The following is a 24,512-nucleotide window of genomic DNA, read 5'->3' as shown; positions in this document are numbered from 1 at the left end:
GAGCAGTATTTATCTCATTCACCATCATGTTTTTTTTTCTTTTGTTTTATTCTTCTAAAGGTGAAGAACATCTATATTCACAATGAGATGTTCTCCATTCAAAATGGCCTGCTGACTCCGACGCTAAAGGCTAAAAGACCGGAGCTGAAGGAGTTTTTTAAGGCGAAGATTGATGAGCTCTACAACAGCATCTCTATGTGAAGGCTGGCGGACCTAAGTTTTCTTAAAGCAATCAAACAACAACAACAGACGCTTTGTCCAGCGACCTGCAGTGGGACAAAGATGTGTCACCTGACGCTTAACGTGCTTTCGGAAAGCAAAGCAAAACTGGCCCAACGGTAGATGATTAAAAATGCCTAGATAAAAACAAATTAAAGAAATCAATAAAGCGAAATACAATGCACATTGTCATATGTATTTCCTTTTTATGTACGCATTCACTGTTTCATAATTAATTGAAAACATATTTTAAATCGACACTTAAAAATTTTAGTCCATAAAAAGGAACGTATTTCTTTTTTCGTGTGACATGAATTTCCATCACAAAACAAAAACAATTTCAGGGTTAGCCAGCAGAGGGCAGCATAGAGTTACCCATAATGAATGTAAAGAATGGTTACTGGGATTTTATAAGGGGGTGAAAGGAAACTTGTTCTTACTAGAAATTAAAACGCATCATAAATGCCAAAACTCTCCAATTATTTAGGGTGGAATGACTCAACCGGTTTAGGGGTGTGGCAATGTGTTGACTTTATTAGCTAGCATTAGCTGTAGGGATACTGCTACTTACTGTGAATTAAGTTCAATTAATCAACTGTCAGTTTATTAGGGGACAGGTTAAAAAGCTGGGGGAGAACGTCTTGGCACAATTCACGTGATGTGCTGATAGCTGATTTCTGTATGCTTACAGTAAACAACGATTTAAAGGAGGACAACAAGCTAATGCTAGCAGATTCCCACATGGTAGGTAGAGTCTTATTAGTACATCACTAATACAAATATCAACTGATTAAATTCAAAACCAATGTCTCAGTCAGTTTGACTCACGCCTATTAATTTTAATGTCAGATGGAAAATCATGTCACCGAAAAACTTTCCATTATGTTATTTTAGAGTTTAGTTTTTAACATTGGCTTCTCACATGATTCACACTGTCAGTGAATACAAAAAAAGATAATAATGTCCACGAAATGGTGTGTATTGTACGATGTATTTTTGTTTTCTTTGTTTTAATTGAGGCATTTAAAATCATCCATACATTGCTACCTGCTATTGACCCAAAAACAAATACACCCACTCCCCAGCATCAGAAACTCAGCATCATCATTCCCACTTCCTCAGCTCTTCTTTCCTCTTTAAATCTACCAGCCAAACAAAACTCATCTGTTTTACAAGAGTAACACAGTCATACGACAGCAAGTGTGATGTTTTAGTGTATAGTGTAGCTCCAGGAGATGTCAAAATGTACATTAATGCTGACACCTTGTAGAATTGTAATGGATTTCATCCCCAGTGGAAAAAGTTAGATTTTCTTTGAATAAAAAAACGGCGCTAGTAAGGCGGCTGATACACCACCCCGAACAGATACAAGAATTAAAGTTGGGTATAACCCAAATATGGTGCAATTAGATGAAATTACACCCTTCTGTTTGAAGGCAGATTTACAATAATAAGGTTCAGAGAGAGAGCAGCTGCCTTTCAAATCATCGCTGTCCACACTGTCCCATGTAAAGCATCTCATTGTCTGAGCCACACCCAAATTACACTTTGTGTCATGTATCCGCGCACTCATTCATTATGTCAGTTCAACATGGCTGCAGTCAGAGGTTTAGCATGCATGCTCCTTGTTTATGTAAGGGCCGGCGATCTGTAACGGTCATCGAGGTTCAGACTTCTTTCTCACTCATCTTTGCACAAAGAGAATGTCAGGTAAAAGAAAACAAAATATCTAATGCAACACCAGGCCTTGGGGCAATGCATGCAATTTGCCCTGTAATGCTGGGACCATTGGCATTTAACGAGAAAAAAGACAAGCATTTCTTTATGGTCATTAGGAGCCGGTTGTATCTAGCTGCTGACAGCCACAGCTGCAGGTACAGGGCTGTTTCACTTAGAAGAGCCAATGATGAATTCCGCTAGAACAAACATCAACTTTTAAACAAACGATACCATGTTTTTTAAAAAGGTTTACACGTAGAAGTAATGTATTCGCTTTTTAAGTTGATTACCGTCCCAAAGCATAAACAATGCGGATGTACATAAATGAAGACAGCTAGATGTAAGCATATTTATTGAATCAATGGTTTGAATGATTTTTTTTTCTCTCTTATTGCGTGTAGTGAGATGAACTGTACTTATTTATTTATCTATTCTGCTGTAAAAATGGAATAAGCACCATATCCTGTAATGATCGAGTGCAGCAATCGGGATGAGGGAGGTTGGGGATTAGGACAAGGGCAGTGAAATAAAAAATGTTCTGGAATGATTTTCAACTAGTGTCTTGGTCCTTTTTTAATGATGTTGAATGCAATTTTTTATGTCAGGATGGTAACATGAAAAAAGACTGAACTATCCTCCAGATTAGCAGTGATGAGAGGAACTCATAAAGGACAGTACCAACCACAGTATCAAAATACTCCATTACGTAAAGGAATAGGAGTATTTTAAGCTTAATGCACTTCACAAATCTATTTACACTCATATCAAAATATTATTTTATTTTCTAAAAGGTAAGTAATATTGTTTTTAGATGCAAGAAAGACTGTGTTCCTTTGGCCCTTTGTCACACAATCAATCTTAACATGTGATGAGAACAGCTCTTAAAGAACAGTTGAAAGGAAAGCTGGGAGAGAGAGCAGGGGAAAAAAATGCATCAACCCAATGAGCTAAACTAGCACCTGAAATAGTGGTCAAAATGGTTACAATATCTTGCCAAAGTTCAAACTCAACATCACAATGAGGGTGAAAGGTCATTTAAATGACTTTGAACACAGCATGGTTATTGGTGCCAGGTCTAAGAATGTCAGAAACTGTTCCCTTACTGGGGTTTTCCCACAGAACCGTCTCTAGGGTCTACAGAGACTGGCCTGAAAAACAGAAAATATCCTGTAAGCAGCAGTTATCTGGGGAAATGACTTGTTGATGCCAGAGGTCAGAAGAGAATGGCGAAATTGCTTTGAGCTGATAGAAAGGCAACAGCAACTCAAATAACCACTCACTACAACCAAGGTATGCAGAAGATCATCTCTGAATGTGCAACACACCAAACCTTGATCCAAATTGCTACAATAGCAGAGGACCACAACTGTTGTCACTCTTGTCAGCTAAGAACAGAAAACAGAGGCTAAGATTTGCACAGGCTCACCAAAACTTGAACAATAGTAGATGCATGCATGCATCCTGCCTCTGCTGGTGTAATATTAGGAACATTTTCTAAGCACATGTGAGCTCCTTAGTACCATAATTTAAATGCCACAGCAGAATTGCTGACAATGTCTATCCCTTTATGACCAGTGTACCGGTCTTCTTGTGGCTCTTTGCAGCAACACGCTACAGTATGTCACAAACCTTTAATCACCTCATGTTTCTTACTGTACTCATATACTTTCCAGCACCTTGCTGAATTTATACCACCAAGAATTAAGGCAATTCTTAAGGCAAAAGAAGAAGCTTAGGGGGCTTTACCTAATGAAGTCTATCAATGCTATGTTAAGCTAGGCTGAGTTCTTTGTGTCCATTTCTGCAAACGAACTTTAAAACAGACCCAATTTTACTATGGCAGGGCAGTGATTTCACTTTTATCGCATCTGTCAAGGCATGGCAAGCATGAAGGTTGACATAAACGCTTACCAAATCTTTCCAGAGTTTCTAAATAGCATGCAAATGCGAATAAATCGCTTCAGTCGTGCGTTAAAAGTGGTGATTAGCAGCTGATCACATATTCTGCAGGTGTGCTTCGTTGCTAAGTAACGCACAGAATGGTCAGGGGACGATAAAGGCAGAACTTGAAGCATTAGATTAAAGACACTCTCTCCTAATTATATTTTTTACTAGTACCATTAGCTGAAGCAGTTTTATAGTGTAGCAGTTCACTGAATGGCAAGTGATTTGGTCTTTAAGTCAGTTTAATTGGAAATGGATCGATACAAGCGCCAGATTAGACTCCGTTGTGACAGTGGATTACCTATCAAACGAGATACACCCGTGAAACCAGCGCTGACCAGACGAGACCGTAAGAAAAACACTGTAATACACATTTTAACGCAGTCTACATTAAAACGTTAAACTTCAGGTGGCTTACTTGTTTATTTAAAAGTTAAAGTTTTAATCTTGGTCTGAGCCTAGTTCTCATTGTGAGGACAAAAAGGTGTTGGGAAATATATTATGAACACCTTCATGTTTCTTATCTCAGGTTTTAACTGCTTTTCTAAATCTGTTAAATCTACTTAGTGTAAACCTAAGAGGAGATCTAATATATCTATTGATTGTACACTTTTTTAAAAAAAGTGTAAATAAAGGCAAAGCCATTTTCTGTTCTCATTAAATTGTTCTCTGCATCCATGCTTTCAAACTTTAAGAGCACAGGAAACTTCTATTCCGCAAGCATTATGAAGCTTTTCCAGAAGAACCTGAGAGGGAAGTCACGAATGACTCCACTGTCAAACCAAAGAGCCCAGTATCTGTAAGTGTGCCCAGATGTTTTGTATTCATGTAAGATTAACAGTCACTGATATCCAATATTTACTAGCTCACAATTATGGGTGACGAGAAGAAAATATGAAGGAATCTACGTGGAGAAAAAAACAAGTGAATGTTGATGCTGAAGCCACAAAGAGTCCCCCAATAAACTGGCAAGAAGTTAAAGTGACATGTGCATTTTGTTCTATAGAACACATACATCAGATCATGTGAGAAAAGAGTGAAGAGCAATTATTCAGAAAAATAAGGAAACTAGTGTTTGGTTTACGATTTATGTTGTAACAGCGCTTCTTGGCGATAAGTCTTATACTCTATTTCCCCTTAAAGGTGCATTGAGGAGCCGAGTATGTGGGTGAACAACCTGCCAAATTTCTCTGCCAGTGCCAGACAGATATATTGCCCTGAAGAATTATTACAACAAAAAAAATCAGCAACCAAAGACAAATTTGACTGAAGAGTTTAAGTATAAAAAAGCATTAGAATCAGATGCTATAACCTTCAGTCACCAGATTCGTTTTATTTCCTCCCCTTTCTATGCTTATTCTTTTCACACAGGCCAACACTGTACACCATAAATCTACTTTTAGCTTAAGCACTCCTGCATTTACTGAAACTACCAGACACAAAGCAACCTTACCTGCCATTCAGGTGACTGTAGTAGAGGCTCATGAAGGTGATGAAATGTCGGGTAAAGAAGACGAGCAAAGCTTGGCAGTGACGCCAGAAAGCTTCACATTATCTAGCATGGAGACTGCCACAACTTTCAGCTCTGGTGACACAGAGGATGAGGACTTTTTGGACTCTGCAACTTCTAACAATCTTCCCTCTCCAGAGATCTTCAGAAGAGAAAACAAGGGTGTGTCTGAGTGCATTTGTATGTGTACATTTTTGTATGTCCACAGCCACACTTGGTCTCTCACTTTTATTTTTGTCTTGATAGTGGAAACCTTCAATTTTTCCATTGAGGAAGACCTGCTGGATCTCCATCGTCACATAAAAAACTCCACTTTGTTGGATGTCAGCCATGCTGAGAGCATACACATGCATCATCCCCCTAACCTTTCTACCATCCTGGGTAATACTGGGGAAAAAATCTCAGGCACACTTTAATTTTCTCTCTTTTTTTCAGTTCAATAAATTCCACTTAATTGAACAAAGGTATTAAGAGTATAACTTTATTCATACTCAGTCATGTTTGGTACGTCCTTTTTTTTTTTTTTTGCAAGCTCCTTAGACTCCATCTGATAATTACATTTAAAATGTTTCTCTTTTAGAAGTAGCAAATGAACAAAAAAGGAACAGTAACTTTGTTTTTATAGCATATTTTAATGTTCTTAGAAAAAATGCCAAGTATGCTTTAATTAAATGCAGTCTTATTTACATGCGTACCCAAACCATACCTGTGTGTCTGAAAAGGAGTAACTCTGTCTGCAGATGCCTCCACTATTCTTGCTGAAAAGACCTGTGAGATCAGGTAAGTCTTCTCAGTTGAATCTCAAAGCATTTAGTACTTGTGGCTCACGCAATTTAACTGCTTCATTCCTTATTATTTCTTTATCAAGCAACAACAGAGAAGCCGGATCTGCTGCTAAAGTACAAAATGACTCGTTGAAATCAGGTAAAGGCTCTCATTTCATAAGAAACATATCTTCCTTAAGTATTATTCAGAGCATGACTATTATTGCAAACTACGCTTGCCGACCACTTTATTAGGAACGCTTGTTCAATTCCTCACTAAAGCAAATGTATAATCAACCAATCACATAGCATCAACTATGTGCATTTAGGCATTAAGATATGATCATGAAGACCTGCCGAAGTTCAAACTGAGCATCAGAATGGAGAAGAAAGGTAACTTTGAAAGTAGCTTGGTTGTTGGTGCCAAACAGGCTGGTCTGAGTATTTTATAAATTGCTGATCTACTGGGATTTTTCTACTGGGTTTTACAGGAAATTGTCAAAAACAAAGAGGGAATATCGAGTGAGCAGCAGTTCTCTTAGAGAAAATGCTTTGATGTCAGAGAAAAATGGCCTGACTGCTTTGAACTGATGGGAAGGCAACAGTAAACAAATATTTAGAGCATTGCAACCAAGAGGATCTCTGAATGCAGGGCTCACCAACACTGAGTAAGAGAAGACTGGAGCAATGTTGCCTGGTCTGATGAGCCTCGAGTTTTTCTGCACAGTATTCACAGGCTACAATCAGATTTTGGTGTTAACAAAATAAAAGCATGGATCGACCATGCCTTTTTAGCAGCAGTTCATGCTGCTGGTGGTGGGGGTGGTGTAATGGCATGGAGAATATTTTTCTGGCACATGTGGGGCCCCTTAGTACCAAGTGAGTATCATTTAAATACCTGATTTCAGTCTGATAGAGCACCTATGGAATGTGGTGAAACAGGAAATCCACATTATTCATATGCAGCCAACAAATCTGCAGCAACTGTGTGATGCTATCATGTCAATATAGGCCAAATTCTTTGACGAATGTTTCCATCACCTTATTGAAGTCAAGGAATTTGGGCAGTTCTGGAACCAAAAAGGTGCCCACAACTGTACTAGCAAGGTGTACCTAATGAAGTGCCTGGCAAGTGCATATATTTCATATGTATTTTAAAATCAACTCCACACACAGAAAATAAAGAGATATTGTATAATTATTACGACTACTTTTGTGGTTTCTGTCCTAAATTTGCAGACAAAACCTTTAAGAGGAAAATCCCACCAAGAGTAAGAAGTCATCTGCCCATTTATTTCCATCTGTTTAAATTTGATATGATGTAGATCATTTTTATTTTGTTAGAAACAAAAGTAAGAGGGATCACAGCCATGATCAAAATGACTTTTATTCCACAGCTCAGCTACAGAAGACCCATCTTGTGTAAGAAGAAGGTTTCATTCAAAAGTCCTGTAATTGCTGAGACCTTTGATGGAAAATGCATACCAGCCTCAAAGTTAATGACTCCCAGTCTCAACAAGCCATTGCAAATGTCCAGCCCACCTGAGGAGTTGAAGCCTGATGCAGAGATCAGCTCGGAAGAAGAAACATTAGCTCTGACCATGTTGCTAAAAAGGTCTGTCAAAACTAGTCATAAGAAACCCAAGCTCTTTGACTTTGCCACCGACAAGGAGAGAGATACTCTCTTTCAGGTCATGAGAGAAAGATGTGTGAAACTCAGAAGTGTTACTTTATTTCCTTTCACAGCTGTTTAGTGCACCGAACCATCTTTCCTGCCACATTTGAAGCTAGAATAAGAAAACAGAAAACTGTGGCTTTACCCCCTCATCTGGATTAGATTAGTCTAATTGTAGAAAGTCTTATATGAAAATGGTCTGTAACTACTTAAAAGAAGGAGAGAAGAATCTATGGAACAAACTTAAAATAACATTTAAGAACTAATTAAAGAGACATGCTAGACTGGCGTTTATGTTAATATGAAAAAAGTGTGATGTGAAATGACCACTAGATGGCACATATGTATTTACCTTTAAAAACCATTGTCTGTCTTGTCCATACAGTGAGCTTTTCCACCTTTAAATATGATATATGTGTGTGTCTATATATGTGTGTTTTTTGCTTGTTGTGCTTGTCCATATTTGCATTTATTCTCCTGACACGTGTTACTATAGACTTTCTAAATGAAGAATGATTTAAAAGCAAAGTTTAAATGTATAAGATATGTATTTTAAGTATACTCCATCTATATTTATGTATATTTGTCTTTGTCCTCAAAATCTGCATATGTATTTGATTCAGAAAGTGTCTAAAGCAAATAAGCAAATAAAAATACATTAAAATGCCTCTTGTGGCGATCCCTCCGTTCTGTTTGATGCGTTTCTTACACTTAATTATTTTCTCAACTGTGTCTTTCAATAATATCTGAAGTGTGTGTGTGTGTGTGTGTGTGTGTGTTTCAAGCCGTTGGGCAGTCGCACTTAGATAATTTTTTAGTGTGAATAAATTTCATGCTGTCACGATCCCCGACAAAACATCAACACAGCGAATCCACTCACCACGTGGTACTTATACCAAAAATATCAGCCAATCGGGTTATTTGTTGTAGCAGCATTGGCGCCCGGTGAGCCAATCAGAATAATGTAGTGGGTTACCAAGCTGTTCCTGTGACTAATGCGTGTCATATGACTGTGACACCCATGGAGACAGTTACAAGGAACAAGATTTGGTCGTGGATTTGAAAACGGAAAGAGACTTTCTGTACCGAATTCATTTTGGTACAAGATGCCTCCGACTCTCTTTCAGAAACTTTTTAACAAGAGAAATGCGTTTTCATCGCCGCCCCCGAGGTGTAGCAAAGAGGACCCAGCTTTCAGGTAGCTTATTGTGTGCGTGCGTGTCCGTTTGTGGTTTGTGTGTAGGGTTGTGCGTGTGTACGTTAATAATATTTATGGCTTTCGCTTTGACGTCTGAAAGGAATGACAGTGTATTTGGAGCAACGCTTATATTGAACTCGAGGCACTCTGCAGATGAGCGTTGTGTAGTTTGGCTGATTTGACATCGGTGTTGGAAAAGTGTAGAGTGACGTGAGAGACGTGTTGTGCCTTGTTGGTGCGGTTAGCTACATGCTAATGCTAGCTGTTGGACGTTAGCGAGGCTGCTGCACGCGCTGTCTTGGTGGGACTTGACTCAGCTTGTTAACCATCACTTTTTTGCTCATATAAGTAATTGTTTATGTCAGCTTATAAGTGAAAAACGCTTTATTGTCATCCCGAAGATAGTCAAATGGTGCTTGCAAGTTACAGTAGAAGTATCTCGCTTTCTCTTTGTCTCTCCCTTGCTCCCCCCCTCCTCTTTCCCCTTTGTTTCTGTGGTAACAGCATTGTGGCAAGAAAAAACGCACGTGACAGTATTGTCGCGCTCTTTTGTAGCTTATCTTTGGCTGGATCCTGATAACTTGGAGCTAATTAGAAGTAGCATCCCTCGACTTTGCCTCTGTTACTGTACTCTCCACCAGACAACAGAGCAGGACACCGTGGGCTCTTAATGGAAGCACATGTGATCGCTTCATTCGGCCGCTGACGCATCCCATACCGTGCTGCTGTGTCGGTAGACTGTTGATGCACAGTGTTAATTTTACTGAAATAGCGCTACATGGCGTCTGAATATCACCTAACATTGCAGTGATGTTAAATAGACAAGTGGCTGGAGTTTACTTAGAACACCGATGCTTAGAACAAATGCAAGATGGCTTGTAGTGATTATAATATTTCCTGCACGCGTTGCTTGTGTTCCACATCCACTAAAGCAGATAATCATGTCATTTCCCATGTAGCTATAGAAAACATTTATCATTTCCAAACACCAGTGCTCTTTGATATTTACCCTATAAAGATCTGGTCATGTATTTTAAAAATTAAAGGCAAGTTAACGCAGTATTGCGGCGACATGTTGCCCAATACTTTCAGGCTTGCAACTGGGCGTCCTTAGCATATATAATGTTTCCAATCATAATCTTAAAACAAAGTTTTATTTATGTATGGAGTACAAAACCGATGTAAGCTGCATAAGAACTCTAAGGTTACATTCAGCCTGACATGGCAATGAATCATTGAGCTGAATGGGAGTTGATTTGCAGTCTCCCTGTGTATTTTCTCTCACACACTCAGGGTCAGGTCTGCCACCATTGGAAAAACGTGCTCTAAAGCTTTAAATACACTGGCATTGCACAATGTTTCTCCCACCTTGTCACTCATGGGGAAGATATTTACCTGAAAGCGCATCTCCTTGTGGTGCTGCTTGCACTTTGGTCCATGCCTGAGCCAGAGCACGTTCCACTGTCATAAAGGTGCCCTGCACCCAGTGATATAAATGCAATCTGTGTGTGTGTGTGCGTGGAGGGGCGGGGGCTGACTGGCATCAATCCCAGAGCAAACAGGCAGGCAGCAGGCTTTTCTGTTAGCTCAGTGGTCAGCTGTGCTCTTCATACCTCTGGCATAAGCTTCCCATTCATCAAGCATGAAATGCTCTAGAGAGGACAGAACTGCGTGGAGACATGGTTGGAGAGGAACACTTGTGTGGTAGCAAGAATAGGCTAAGATGCAGCATTAGGAGTTTCTGCATAAAAGAAAAATGGTTAAAAGGAATTAAAAAAACACTGAGTTGAGGGTCTAAGGGAGGGGAATCTAATGGGACAGGGTGGAACAAATAAGTTGGAGGATGAAGTGGTTAGCAACTGAGCATGCAAAATTAAAAGATGGACAGAACAGAGAATATAACGTGACTGCAGTCTACTGGCAGAGGTGGCCTGCAGAAATGATGACGTTAACAGTATTCTGAAGTAGAGCAGGGCGATATGACCAAAAAATTTATCACGATATACATTTGAAAATTTGCGATAACGATATAACTGACGATATAATTGACACTAGACAAAATACTTTACAACTCCTCAACTTTATTAGTGCAAAAAACCCCCAAAAAATCAACGTATTTTCACTTAAACAGGCAGCTTTTTTAAGTGCATTAAAGTTATATAAAAAATTAACAGTGCAAATGCAAATTCCTCGCTGACAGTTTAACCAAAAGGCATTTCCAGTGGAAATTGGCTGACATATCCTCAGCATGACCATGTTTAATATCCACAAAACTTAAAAAGAGGTTATACACACACAATACGTAATATTATGTTGAAGCACAGTACGTATCACTCCGCGAGGCGCCTGCCTACGATAGCCGTAATGCTCCGACAATCCATCGAGCAGTGCGGCTTTGTAGCTTAGCAAAGTCGTACTGAAACATTTGACAGATTTTCGAGCGCCATGTACCACATAAAATCGTTTCGAGGTCAGTAAACACAACCAGAATTCATACATACACACGGGATTATAATCTGTCGATTTTCAGAAAAATCAAAGGATTGATTTTAAGTGTGCCGTATTTTCCAAATAACACGGTAATAACGACGGCCCGCTAGCATGCTCTTACCAAAAATAGTGCTTTGTTGTGTATCTGACGGATGAAAGCCAAACCAGTTCCACACCACTGAAGTTGCAGCATTTTTACAAACCTGGTTCATCCGTTTCATTTAACGATCCCCTTTCGCTCTTCTCATTCTGTGTCGCCGCCATGTGCGTATGTAAACAAAGGCACTGCGCATGCGCGTTTTACCCTTATTCTATCGCAATATTTCATTTTCGTATCGTTGCCCAACATTACACCGGTATTACTGTGAACAGTATGATATGGCCCAGCCCTATTCTGAAGTATTTTTTTAAAAAGCACTGTGTGAGAATTATACCATGAATAAATTTGGCTGGGTAGGATGCTGCAGTCAATTTCAATCAAGACGTTAAAAGAAAATGACCTTAAAAACCTCTGACAGGTTGGGGGGGGAATAAGCAAGCCCAATGTGACACCAGAAATAGCTTTTTTTTTAGATTGTACATCAGGCTTATTATTGGCATTTTCCAGTCTATATTTTTTAATATCCAGAAGAGATGAAGTCTTTCCTGTTTTGCAAACCTCTGGCCTGCATACTGCATCACCGACACCATGCACTGCCACACCACTCCACTGTGCCCTCCAGAATACCATAGAGGGCAGTAGTTTGGCTGACCCTGAGAGGAAAGCCTAAAAAGACTCCTGTTTCCCTGGCTGCGGCACCTGACTGGGGACGGCATACTGTACATTACACCAAAAGCCTTTGGCTCATCCTGTAGCCAGTCTGAGACCTGATCATTAGCCAGTAGCTTTGTCCTCCCACTCACACCCAAACTGCTTGTCCTGGCAGCCTGCTGAGGAAACTTCCTACATGACCTGCACTAACAGACAATATACGAGTAAGAGAGTAAAAGCAGATTTACTCAAGTTTGACGTTTTCTGTTTAATATATAGATTCGTGGAATTAAACTTTTTCTATGGTAAACTAGGACTCACCTGTTTCCTTTTCAAGTTGATATAAAATGGTTACAAGTCTAGAAAATATAATAAAACTTTGGTGAATTTAAAATAAATTAAATTAGTACAGTGTATTGTAGATTTAGTAAATCATGTTTGACAAGCTTATTCATTACAGCCTGTGAAAATGCATGACGTTGCATTTGCTGGAGTACTACTTTTTTTTTTTTTTTTTTTGTTTCTCATACCGTGGAATTTATCTTTAAAAATGTTTTATTTATAGTTTGGGAGAAGTCGTGTCTCAGGTTCCTGATTGGCAAGGCGTCCTTCCTCCATTGCGTACTTTCATAACTCGGTGTGTCATGTGAGGCTTTCATCAATCTCAGGCTGTCATGTTTGTTGAGTGATCACATGGTTACCAAAGTCGCTGGCAAAAAAAACCTAAGCATTTTGCAAGTGTTGATGAAGATGCACACTTTGTTTTTTTTTTAAGTAATGCTCTCTTCTCTTTTATCCTGTTGCTGTTTATCTAAAGTTATGAATCAACATGTGATCACTCGTACTGTCTCAACCCTTTTATCGCATCACTATCTTAAAAAATTCCCAGCTTGACTCTAAAATGAAAAACCCATCACAGCGTTTTTATGTATGCTTGTTCTGCTCTGCTCTCTGTTTGATTACTTTCTTTTTAAGCACTCACTGTCGGTAAACTGACATGGATTACTGTGAATGTTATAGCTTTATTTTGCAGGGCTGCTTTCTTCCCTCGGTGCATGCTTGTGTGAATGCTGCAAGCGTGCCAAGGTTCTGTAAAGACAGCGGCTGTCATCGGGTTCCTATCGGGGCTATTTCAAGTGGCCACACTCAGGCTTCTCAGAACTGCAGGGTCATAGTAAGGATATAATTTGATGTTAAAGTTGCAGGGGCATCACACACTTTACAGCGGTGCGCAAACGCGTTTGTATTCGTCACAAACTTTTCAGAATGTGCCCTTTAGCTTGATATTAAATTTCTATTACACTCTGTGAGCCAAAGGGTCAGTGTCTATTCTACTATTTAAGCACAGTGTAATTATGTCTACATGTGCTACCAGAATGAAAATTATAGCGCCAGAGGTTGTATCAAAATGTTTTTGGCAGTGAAATAGCTGTTCTATATTACCTTTAGTATCCTAGCAGGTTCAGCCGTGAAATCTAAGCAGGGCTATTAAAGATGTACTGGAGGCAAAGGTAGAGAGGCAAGTTTCAGATGGAAGGAATATGCAGAGGGCGGGTAGTGGAAATATTAGACAAAGGATGATCAAGATGGAGGGGCCCAGCAGGTTGAAAAGAAGAAGACCACAGAGGAGCCTTGTGGATACATATATTAAAGGGGGACATTCAGATGGTTGGTGTGACAGAAGAGGATGCAACGGAGAGGGTGAGATGGAGGCAGATGATCCATGGTAACCCACGGATCGAAGAGAAGAAACATAATTTACCAGTTAGAATGTGATAACTCAAACCACAGGTTGAATTAGGAGTTTTAATTGGCCTTCGTGTGTCCAGAACATGCGACCTCCCTGCAAACACTGTATGGATCAATCGGCTGTCTGCCATGTGAAGCTCATACTCAGTTTAAGGACCTAAAGGAGTGTCCATACTGAAAGCAGTTCTTGTCGGCTGTAGTTTATAGTTAACAGCTTGTCTCTAATGGACATTCAAGGCTCCACATGCTTAGGTAACCCTCTAATGTCTTTGGTTCTCTGTCGTATGTCAATCAACACTATCCTTTGTTGTCATTGGTAATCGCCTCGCTGGTACCCCTAGCCTCAAAGTTTTATATAATGCTTGCTCAAATTGCGTCACCAGTAGTTGTTTTGTCTGTGGTTGCTTGAAGATAAGGCTTTTATGGTTTCTGGTTACCAAGTCACTGACATTTCCAAATGAATGCTAGGATGATAACTTTACATTTAGCTAGGCCTGCTTATCCTGTGGCGTATATGCATTAAGGAATTCCCTATGTTATTTGCATGGTACAGTGATGAGAGGAGTTATTAGTTTATTTTCTATGACTGATTTGTTGTTTGACATTTCTACTGTATAGCAAGTTTGCATGTGACCATACCAATACATTACAGATGTACCTGAGAAGATCAGAGAAAATTACATTTGTTTTTTTTTTTTTTTTTACACTGGATACTTGGGGCTGATGCAGAGACACATTTTTGGGTATTGAAATTCTTTTTTTATTTGGATAAACATTTTTTTTTTTTTTTGTAATTTATCCTAAATGTATATTTAACTCATTCACTGCCATTGACGTCATAAGTGAATTAAAATAAATCAGTAACTTAGCACCACATAGCAAAGGTATTGATGAGACTGAATATTCTCAGATACGAAGCTGTGGGACTAATTTATTGGAATTTTGAAAATCAGAAAATTCATATTAACTAATTAGCCTACATTCAATCTCTAAATGAGAAGAGTGTTGAAAGGAAGAAATGACAAAGCATGGTGAGGGAGGTGTTTTGATGCAGTGAAATGATATTTGCTTTTTGAGGCGAAACTGAATCTCTCGATCATATGATCTTTTTTTTGCTTATTAGAATTTGATTTACATGTGCAGCACTGACCGTTTACCCCGATTTCTACGTGACTTCCACCAGTACTCTTCAGCTTGATGTTCCGTTCATGTGATTATTTGTGAGAAATAGTCATACACTCGATACTCCCAACTCAGCTGTCACTCATTTTCTGTCATGTGTTGCTGATTCAGAAGTTGTCACACAGAGTTAATCCAGAGTGTACACAACCTCACTGGGTAAAGATAAATGCAGAGGATGTGTATAGTAAGAAAAGTTAGAAGTAAATTTAAAAAAAAAAAAAAAAAAAAAAAGTGTTCCCACTGGCTAAACCTTCCACATAAAACACGAGTGTTGTCAGAGAATACACTTAGACTGGGCTACTTTTTGCTTTACTTGTGACCTTTTATTCAGATATGGTGTTTACAGCTAATTGATTATCTATTATATCTGCCTACTTTAATCAGCTAGTCTCTGTGTGTCTATATTGTAGGTGTGAACCGTCATCTCAGGGTGTTCCAGAAATGCTCTCAGTATCATGTGACTGCTGGAATGCAGAAGTCCTCAATGCTACATAATCAGCACAGAAACTAGCTGATATGCAGGTAGTCAGGTGTTTTCAGAGCAGGTGTGACAATACGTTCACTGTATTGTGACGGTAGTTCCCCTCCCCTCATAAAAAAAAAACTTGGACCCTCAGATTATTTTCAGTAGATTAATTATTTAATAATGAATAAACAACTTGTTTACCTTAATCAGTTGATTAATGAACATTTTTCCCATGGAGGTTTCTGTTGGCTTTCTCCAGCAGCAGAGGAGTGTTGTTTCTGTTGTTTGTTCATTTTCAGACTGTATACCATTTCACAGATACACCAATTCCTGCAGGGAAGGTTTCAAATTTGACAACTAGGCAGAAGTATCTTCTACTTCTTGGGAAGTATTAGCACTTGTCTGAGTTTCTGAGAACATATGTATACAATATGAGCTGATGAAAGCTTAGATATGTCTGAAAGATTAGATGTGTTAACTGCGTTTCAGGGTCACATAGTGATTTATGTATTTATAGTTTTTTGTATTGCCTATGTGCCATGCTGGAAAGTAGCACTATGGCACAGAATGACCTATAGCTCACAACTAGCGGTGCAGCTGGTACTCATACATGTTTTACATCAGGGGGTTTGTGAAGGTGCATGAGCTGTGTTAGGAGCTATATACAGCTTTCCTATGCTGTCAGTACATGCATATTGATACATGACTTCAGTAGTACTCCTGTGTAATGATCTCTAAAGTCATCACTGAGCAGGCTTCCCACATGGAAAGCTCTCTCTACTTTATCTAGATTCTTCTTGGTGTGGTTTGCTTGCTATTACACACAACCTTAGGGTCAGCGGTTTCAGTCTTTACGCCTGACTTTGGTCATATGTTGCTGCTTTACTTCCCTGTTTCTGTTCAATATTTGCCAAAATGCACTTTGTGCTCTAAAATTTCAAGCAGGGATTTTCAGCAAATAGTGTGCAGTATGTTCAGTGTAGCTGCCTTTTCAAGACAGTTAAGCACCTGTTGATTTTAACATGCTATGACACCATCCAATATTACCCAGTGCTGTAGCCTCCACAGACGGCCCTCTGATGGGAAGCTGTAAAAAAAAAAAAGAAAAGGGAAAAAAAAAGTGAGGTGGAAGCAGATGAAAGCTGAATGAACAAGAGCAGTCGTGCCTTACGTTCATGTAGAAAATTAATGGTTGTGTGTCCGCAGTCTTCGAGTAAACCTATAACCACACAGAACCAGTGTGTAACCACATTAAGGAAGGAAGGCTGCCTCTGCTAACATTAGCTACACTGAACAATTGTGTGTGTGTGTGTGTGTGTGTGTGTATGATGTCATGTTATGCTACACATTTCAGCTCGTAATTTAATGTTAATTTTGAGTTCACATGCCATATTTGTAAGTTCTACCTGGGCTATCAGATTGTGATCGATTTTAAGTTTCCTGAGCATTTTCTTACTTTTAGATGAGTTTTTAAATGACAAGTAAATTAGTCATCAGGATTCAAGCACATGCAGTGAAATTCCAACTAACTTGAACTTGGGCTTTCAGTTAAATGGCAAAATGCTGTATGATGGGGAAGTTTTTTTTAATTTGTTTTGTTTTTCATTGTAGGAATTGTCCAGTTTTATGACACTGTTGACCCTCTTGTGGTTGCTGGCTGCAGAAATGTCTTTTTAAAACACAAGCTGCTGCACCTATCGGAACCCTCTGTCACACACAGCCGGAAGAACGTCACACAGCTTAGGCAGAGGGGATGTTTATGTAACTGTCTCTCTGTCTCGAACACACACACACACACACACACACACACACACACACACACACACACACACACACACACACACACACACACTCACACTCACACTCTAGTGGCATGAGAGAGCGAGAAAGCTATGGCTCTTCGAGGTCAGTATAGGCTGATGTTTGATTCAGTACAGTCTAGGTAACAAGGCTGCCACGTTTTGACCTTTATCACTTTACACCTTCCACGGAACAGCCGTGGAAGGTTTTGCGTCAGCGTTGCAGTTATATCAAGTTAATATGAGTGGAGAATATGTGACAAGGAATGTAGTTTAGTATTTAAGAATGGGACGGTGACCATTTTTAGGTTGTGAGCAGCCTAAATAAACTGGTCCATTTCTCTGAAGTTCAAGTTGTGGGGAACTTCATTGACAAGATTTGGCAGCTTTATGCTCTTTCTTACCCCAAATGTTTTTTATATGCAGTTTGTTCTACAAGAGAAAAAAATGCATGTTTAAATTAATTGGAGAAAGAAAGAGAAAGCTGATGAATAAGGGAGAGAGGAAAAAAAAGAGCGGGATTCAGAAACAACAGACGAACAAGTCCCTACTGTCACTCTCTTATCACAGCGCTTTCTGGCTGTCAGCGGTCCAGACTCAGTGCTGTTGCCGCCTCGGTACTGTCCAGCACACACAGTGTTCCTGCGATCACCTGATAGTCTCATGTTGTTGTGTGAATTTAGTTCACCGCTATTCTTAGAACCTGGTTTGACTTGGAGAGGAGAAGCAAGAGAGGAATAGAGAGAGGGGAGAGGGCTGGGGAAAGACTGGCAGACTCGCAATGATGCCCAGGTAGGAGTCGGTAATGTTTAACCTGGCCTTTATGCATCCAAGTGGGCACGGTGGTGTTCGTTAAAGGAGGTTTGTGTACAATGCTTGTGCTGTTACCCTTAGGTTTGTTTTCTGCCCGAGTGTTGGGAGCTACAATGTGCCAGCTGGCTGTTACAAGCAAGACCGTAAGAAAGGCAGTCGCTTTTTAACTGTCAGCCTCAGTGGCATTGAACAAGATTGATTCTATCTGTTGAGGTCAAGTTACATAATATAGATTACTGAGTTTGTGGTGAAGCATGCCTGTTGCTTTTTGGGTGAGGGGAAAAAACACTGCTCAAGTATTTGGGTGGAGTTTCTGTTTTATATCTATGTAATGTCAAATTGATAACTGTTGCCACAAAAGAAGGTGATTCACTCATTTTACATCCTGATTGTTTCCATCTTGTTTTGTTTAGTTTTCTTTGTTGTTGTTTTTTTTAATGAAACATGCAGAAAACATTCATGGGTGGAATGTTTTTTGGGGATTTTTTTTTTTTCTATCAACAGGTTGCTCAAGGAAATGAAACCTTTTTACACCTGTGGTGCTCAGAATTTGAGTCACTTTTGGTTCAGACAATTGCGGTCACAGCAGTACAAGCATGTAACAGTCATGAAGTCATGTGCTGCTTTTATGAATGACTCCCCTCTCTCCTCTGTCAGTGCTGTGACTGTCACAAGCTCACTGATGGGGTACTTCCTCCTTTGCACTAATTTTCCTTGTCTTTCGCTCAGTGTTGGGTTTTGTTTTTTTCTGTTTGTTGTTGTTGTTTTTTTTTTCTATGTCAGATATCTTTCTTTATCTCTTCAGATTTCTGGATTTTTTCTAGGTCTGTTTTCTTATTGTGATCTGTTTGGCTTTTGTTCTTTGTCTTTCATGCCTGCTCTTATTGTTAAGTGCATCTTTGGTCTTTAGCTGTTTCTTATCTCCTCTTTTGAGTTTATTCTTTGTTTTGTTTTTTTGCCGGTGCTTATAAAAAAGATTTGGCCTTTTTACATCTTTTTGCTTTCTGTCCTATCTTTATTTTATTTTTTTCTTTGCTTCTCTTGTCTTCTTCACTGTTATTCTTAAAACAAAGGGAGCACTGAGCCTGGCGTCAAATTATGCAGATTCATTCTGGGTTGATCTGTAAACAGCACGTCATCTTATTTTGTAAATGTCGTACCCATGTTGTTCCAGGTATTGCTGGAATATAAATTTGGGTGGCTGCCGACAGCCTTCATCAGGCTGCCTAATTTAAGCGCTGTCTCTCAGACCAAGTAAACAGTTCATCTGCATGTTTTATTTTAATTTCTGTAGCTTACCTTTAGTTTTTCGCTGTGTAAAACAAATAGCATTGGATGGGAGTTCCCCTTTCTTGAGTACTTGGAAGGATCAAAGCAAATTATTTTTACTTTAAGGGCTTTTTTAAATAATTGAGTTTTCCGAGTTACCCAGTGAGTCATTGCAGCCTTAGATAAAATCATATCGTTAAAAAAAAATGCTGAATGCTGGCGATGCATTTCATTGTTTAGTGCCGACCATATGGCTCTGGGCATGGTCTCCCTCCTGTATTTCTACTTCTCAAAGCACCACATGACTTTGGTTTGACAAGTTAACACTAAGGCTGCATCATAAAACCCCCTCCTCTTGCTACTCTGCAGGACTGAATAAGTTAGCCTGTCAGAATGCTGGTCATATTTTGACATTAGTGTTTGGTAAATAGTAGCTCACATGCAAGGCATAGACCTTTTCTCTTGGACACATCACCATGCATGACAACACAGGTATTCCCTGCCCCATTGAAGTTCACTTCCTACAAAAATGGAACCCTGCTTTTGAATGTGTGTGTGCTATTTTGATGGCAAGATTGATGGACTTAACAGTTCTTTTTCCACCCCTCCCCGTCAGCCCATTTACTATGAACACTTGTGTTTAGGGACACTCCCTGCTCCTCAATAAAAGGCTATATTTAGGTCAAGCTCTGTGCCCATCTGCCTGACCCATCTATCCTTCAGATCAGAAAGGAAATCCCCTACCATCATTCAGTCGATCCAATATCCTGTCATCTTTATAGCTGTCACTAAATCAACCAGGGGGCCGAGTTTCCCCAAAAGCACATGAGGATTCTGGGAGCCTAATGAATGGCAGCTATTAGTCACAGTGAGTTGTAAATATACAACATCATCCTTCAAGTATTACCTGAGATGGCCATCATTAATGAGATGAGCTGAGTGAAACCACAGGTTACTTAGCAACAACCATGGAGCTCTGGCTCCCTGTAAATGGCTTAACTGTTACTTAACAGCGGTCCAGCGATTCCTGCCAGAAGAAGAGTACTGGCATGAAATTTCACAGCAGTTTACAGATACTCTATATTTCCAATGTGGCTCAAAGTCTTATTAACTATTTGTGTATTGTAATGATCTTAAGAATTTGCATTTGTGAAAATGACTTTTCATTTAAAGAAAGCCAAAAGTTGTATTTGTGCTCACAGTTTTTTAATCATGCTGTAATTCTGGCAGTGGATGATGGCTTAGCTACTTGTCAATGACAAATCAAGTCATCTGGTTGAATTGCAAAGTGGTCACACAGGCTGATTAGTTACATGTGCATCTGTGAAGGTACGTACTGGAAAGAAAAGGCATACTTTGTATTATATTGTTAATGTGTTTGCTTTCTTTAATCCAGTTACATGACTGTCTTGGGTGACTTCTTTCTAGCTAGGTACACCATGAATCCGTTAGGGTTAGACTGGTAGTACGTTCTCATGGCACACTTTGTGTCTCCCTATTGACTCTGGTATGACATGGGTGAATGACAGCTGTGGCATGGAGAACGCTGGCTCTGCCATAGCTGTGGGATGAGTGACGGCTTAAACTGTGCTTATTACAAGGTTGAAAGCATGTCAGATTTACATTTTCTCTTATGCACTGAGCTCTTCCAGTTTTCTGCAAATGAGAATTTTGCTTTGCAACAAACTCAAGTACAACTCCAAAACATCAGCTTCAAAGATATGCTTAGGATCCACAATGCCAATGTTCAAGTTGCATTACTGCAAATGTTCTTTGCAACCTTTACAGTAATGCTGTAATGTCTCCTATGTTTGTAATTCAAAACATTAGAGCAGGACTGCATCTTGTATGTGTATGTGATTTTGATTTTATAATCCACAAAGTTATGTTTTTGCTCTGCGTATTAGTTTCTGCGCCAGATTGTTTCAGAAGGTATTTTGTTACCACATTATGATGTTGTTATTAATGTACAGGTTTCTTGGATATGGCCCATAAACCATCAGATATGTAAAAGGTGTGTGTGTGTGTGTGTGTGTGTGTGTGTGTTAATTCACTCCCATGTGATCCCACTTTTCTCTGTCCATTATTCCTCCCATTTAGCTGGCCACTTCCCCAGTTGGAGCCCAGTCAGATCAGGCTGATAGTGTACCAGGACTGCGAGAGGCGTGGCAGAAATGTCCTGTTTGACTCCGCCGCCAAAAAAAGGGCTACGGAGGAAACCCCCATTACTGTAAGTCGTATGTCGTTTTTGTTGTTGTTGTTGTTGTTTTCGTTTCCCCCTTCGTCTTTACCCATATGGAAAAGAAATAGTAAAAACATATATGATTTACTCATGAAAGTGGCCACTTTCATGAGTAAATCATATGTTTTTAGTAAGTATACAAAACATACAAGTTTCATTATATAATTTTTCAAGGGATCTTATGTGTTTTCACTCTTGTATGCTTTTCATACAAGTTTCATACAAGACAGATAAAAACTTTATAAGATTTATATATATCTTTTCCATATGGGTATGTGCTTGTGAGCTGCAGACATTTGGGACATTTCCTAATTGCTGATTTTAAAACAAAAAATAAATAAACAAAGAGGTTCCCACGGGAACAAATGATGCACTAAAATAGCTACAGACGCTGTTGCAAAGTCTAAAATCTTTGTAAAAATTGATGTATTTACAACTACTAACTTTTTTTTAAGACCTTAAACTTTGACCTCGAAAGCTCAAAGAAAGTTATTGTAGATGAAGAAAGATAAAAGCAGTGAGACATAGGCAGGCGCAAAACAGAAACCAGTCACGCTGCCGTGACATACAGAAAGTCATGTGCCTGATTCACAAAGTCCAGAGGACACTAGCTGCTCCTTAACCTGTACTACACCTCACTTCCCCACAGAAAGTTAAAAGACAGGGAGTGCACCTGGTTGGGCTGTTTGTGAGTTTGTCTTTTTGTTTAAGATAAGGAATTTCTTTTTCACAAAAAACCTGCTGAATGAATACTTATAAGTACTCTTATAGTCAGCATTCTAGGGCAAGAATGCCACAAAGGCCATTATTACCTGAAAACTCTTCAAACAGGAAGTGTCTTTGTTTGTGTCACTAAGCCTAGATTTAGACTTAATTGCCAGCACACCCATCTAGTGAGACTTGAAGATGGAAACTAACTAACTTATGCCATATAACTACCAGCTTTGGGTATATTTTTGAGTTGGTCACAGTCACTGCTTTTACCCTTTTTATTTCTTTGTAACATAACTAATATTTTTATACTGCTGCTGTTTGTTCCTTTCTGGCCCTGACCGGTTTGTTCTGGTGCTGTTATCTCCACTAATAATAATAATCGCGTCAGCTGACAGCCCATGTGTAAGCAGCATTCTTTCATCCTCACATGACAGCCATGTCACTCAGTTTTCTGTTGTTGTTTTTTTTTCCTCCTCCCTTTCCTTTGTATTTATCTTATTTTGTTTCAAGCATTTTAATTTATTTACCTAAATGTGTCATCTCTGCCTTCTCTAGCTGCCTCCTTTTAATCTATATCACTGTGATGGCCTCATTAGCGTCCTCTGCTTTTTCTAAAATAATCTGGTTGTTTTTGTCTTCTACATTATCCGTGTAACAGTTTTATATATATTTATAAGTCACTCTCTATCTTTACAACTGTTAGCTGCAGTCAGATGATATATATACGTGCACTTACTGGCATTTAAAGATTGTTTTAATATCAAATCTCACTGGATCATCTATTGCTGTTATCACGTTCACCTGTTCTCACTTGCTCTTGCATATGAGAAAATGACTTTTCTCTACCATTGCTTCACACATCTGTCTTAACCTGCCTAATCTTTCTCTGTACCTCAGCTGTCTTTCTTTTGGTCCTTGTTGTCCTCCATAATATACCCTGCCTCCCTTCCTCCTGTCTTTCATGTCTTTTGACTTCTCATTATACACTTCCCCGTTCTTTCTCCTCTCATTTTACTATCTCTTCTGTTGCCTCCATATTTTAGGACTGTGTTTTGCTTCCCCTTAGGTTTGTTTCTTTGTCTGCTGACCAGGTTTCCTCTGCTTTGCCATACCTTCTCTTGCATGACTCATCCACTTATCTCATTATCATATCTAGTTTGACATATTGCAGGCACACGTTCACTTCCTGCTTTGCTATATGGCCACCTGACATTGAAATTAGGATGGTATATTTGCTTAACTTCCTGAACTCATTCACCTCAACTTATTGAAGCGTTGCATTTAAATTGGACCTGGGCCACGTACTGTATACAGTAACAAAAGCAAGAGTTATGTTGTGTGTATGTTTACATGTCTTGCAGAGTGACATTTGTTTGCAGTGAGTACATAGATACTGCACCGACCCTGCTTACTGCATTATGTGTTTGTTGCTTGGGTTTGAGTCAATATTTTTGGTGCATTCTGCAGCATTAGGCCTTTGCCAGTTGCTCTTTTCTCACATGACAGGTTTTTGGCAATTCGGATGAATTTATTTTTGAGAAGAGATTACAGCTGCAAAGCACAGAAAAACAGAATGACTAATAGAGAAACAAGGGACCAAGCAAGAGAAGCTGGACAAGGGGAGATATATGTGATGGGGTCAGCAAGAGTCAGGAATGAAGAGAAAGAGGGGAGATAGTGGGGAAGAGGAAACTGCAAGAAAATGGAGAGGAAAAAATGGAAGACGGCACTTGTTCTGATATAGAAATAGATTTTCAAAGGAGAGGAAAAAAGCTGCAGAAAATGGAGAGGGATGAAGTTAGAGCAGTTGAGGGAGTGGAGAGTGGAAGGGGGAGGGAGGGAGGGAATGATTGCAGTGCTGCTCAGTCACGAGTTTTCGAAGAGTCATATGACTGGCAGTCACATGCTTGCGGAGTCTGTGTACATACCTCACACTGCACTGCAGCAGACACACACACACACATCCGTGTGCCTGTTTGCCACATGCATGTTCGCAGTGGCTTCATAA

General features: G+C 39.4%; 3 protein-coding genes across 9 annotated transcripts in view; all 3 read left to right on the top strand.

Annotated features, from left to right (window-relative positions):
- acsl6 (acyl-CoA synthetase long chain family member 6) overlaps positions 1–2,492 on the top strand; it is a 34,832-nt gene extending 32,340 nt beyond the window's left edge. For both annotated transcript variants that reach the window (XM_005727734.1, XM_013909524.1), the window contains exon 21: positions 61–2,492. In XM_005727734.1, the coding sequence (XP_005727791.1) occupies positions 61–201 (141 nt within the window). In that variant the 3' untranslated portion in view covers positions 202–2,492. The remainder of the gene's footprint in view (positions 1–60) is intronic.
- Positions 2,493–3,928: 1,436 nt separating this feature from the next.
- LOC102206442 (uncharacterized) lies at positions 3,929–8,511 on the top strand. 4 transcript variants are annotated; one of them, XM_013909485.1, is made up of 9 exons: positions 3,930–4,231; positions 4,578–4,681; positions 5,254–5,554; positions 5,639–5,773; positions 6,115–6,172; positions 6,261–6,316; positions 7,396–7,427; positions 7,554–7,771; positions 7,903–8,511. In XM_013909485.1, the coding sequence occupies exons 1-9, from the start codon at positions 4,135–4,137 to the stop codon at positions 7,991–7,993; spliced, it is 1,092 nt and encodes a 363-aa protein (XP_013764939.1). In that variant the 5' UTR covers positions 3,930–4,134; the 3' UTR covers positions 7,994–8,511. The 4 variants fall into 4 exon arrangements, with proteins under 4 accessions (XP_005727788.1, XP_013764939.1, XP_013764937.1 ...); XM_005727731.2 differs by having other exon boundaries at positions 3,929–4,231; positions 5,347–5,554; positions 7,554–7,970; XM_013909483.1 differs by having other exon boundaries at positions 3,931–4,231; positions 7,554–7,970.
- Positions 8,512–8,845: 334 nt separating this feature from the next.
- fnip1 (folliculin interacting protein 1) overlaps positions 8,846–24,512 on the top strand; it is a 36,444-nt gene continuing 20,777 nt past the window's right edge. For 2 of the 3 annotated variants that reach the window (XM_013909504.1, XM_013909502.1), the window contains exons 1-2: positions 8,846–9,029; positions 21,649–21,778. In XM_013909504.1, the coding sequence (XP_013764958.1) occupies positions 8,938–9,029; positions 21,649–21,778 (222 nt within the window). In that variant the 5' untranslated portion in view covers positions 8,846–8,937. Of the gene's footprint in view, positions 9,030–18,052; positions 18,259–21,648; positions 21,779–24,512 lie in introns of those variants that run through there. The other variant, XM_013909503.1, reaches the window with a different exon arrangement.

This window comes from Pundamilia nyererei, unplaced genomic scaffold (genome assembly GCF_000239375.1).
Source record: "Pundamilia nyererei isolate P.nyererei 1_Seehausen unplaced genomic scaffold, PunNye1.0 scaffold00026, whole genome shotgun sequence".
Lineage (NCBI taxonomy): Eukaryota > Metazoa > Chordata > Actinopteri > Cichliformes > Cichlidae > Pundamilia > Pundamilia nyererei.
The sequence above is the reverse complement of the archived record's forward strand: the minus strand, read 5'-3'. Positions and strand labels throughout refer to the sequence as shown.

Bases quoted from the DNA above. Each gene is read 5' to 3' on its own strand.
- LOC102206442 (XM_013909483.1), top strand. From the start codon at position 4,135: ATGGATCGATACAAGCGCCAGATTAGACTCCGTTGTGACAGTGGATTA. The intron at 4,232-4,577 runs GTAAGAAAAACA...TCAAACTTTAAG, and splicing joins AGCGCTGACCAGACGAGACC to AGCACAGGAAACTTCTATTC. The intron at 7,428-7,553 runs GTAAGAAGTCAT...TTTATTCCACAG, and splicing joins AGAGGAAAATCCCACCAAGA to CTCAGCTACAGAAGACCCAT.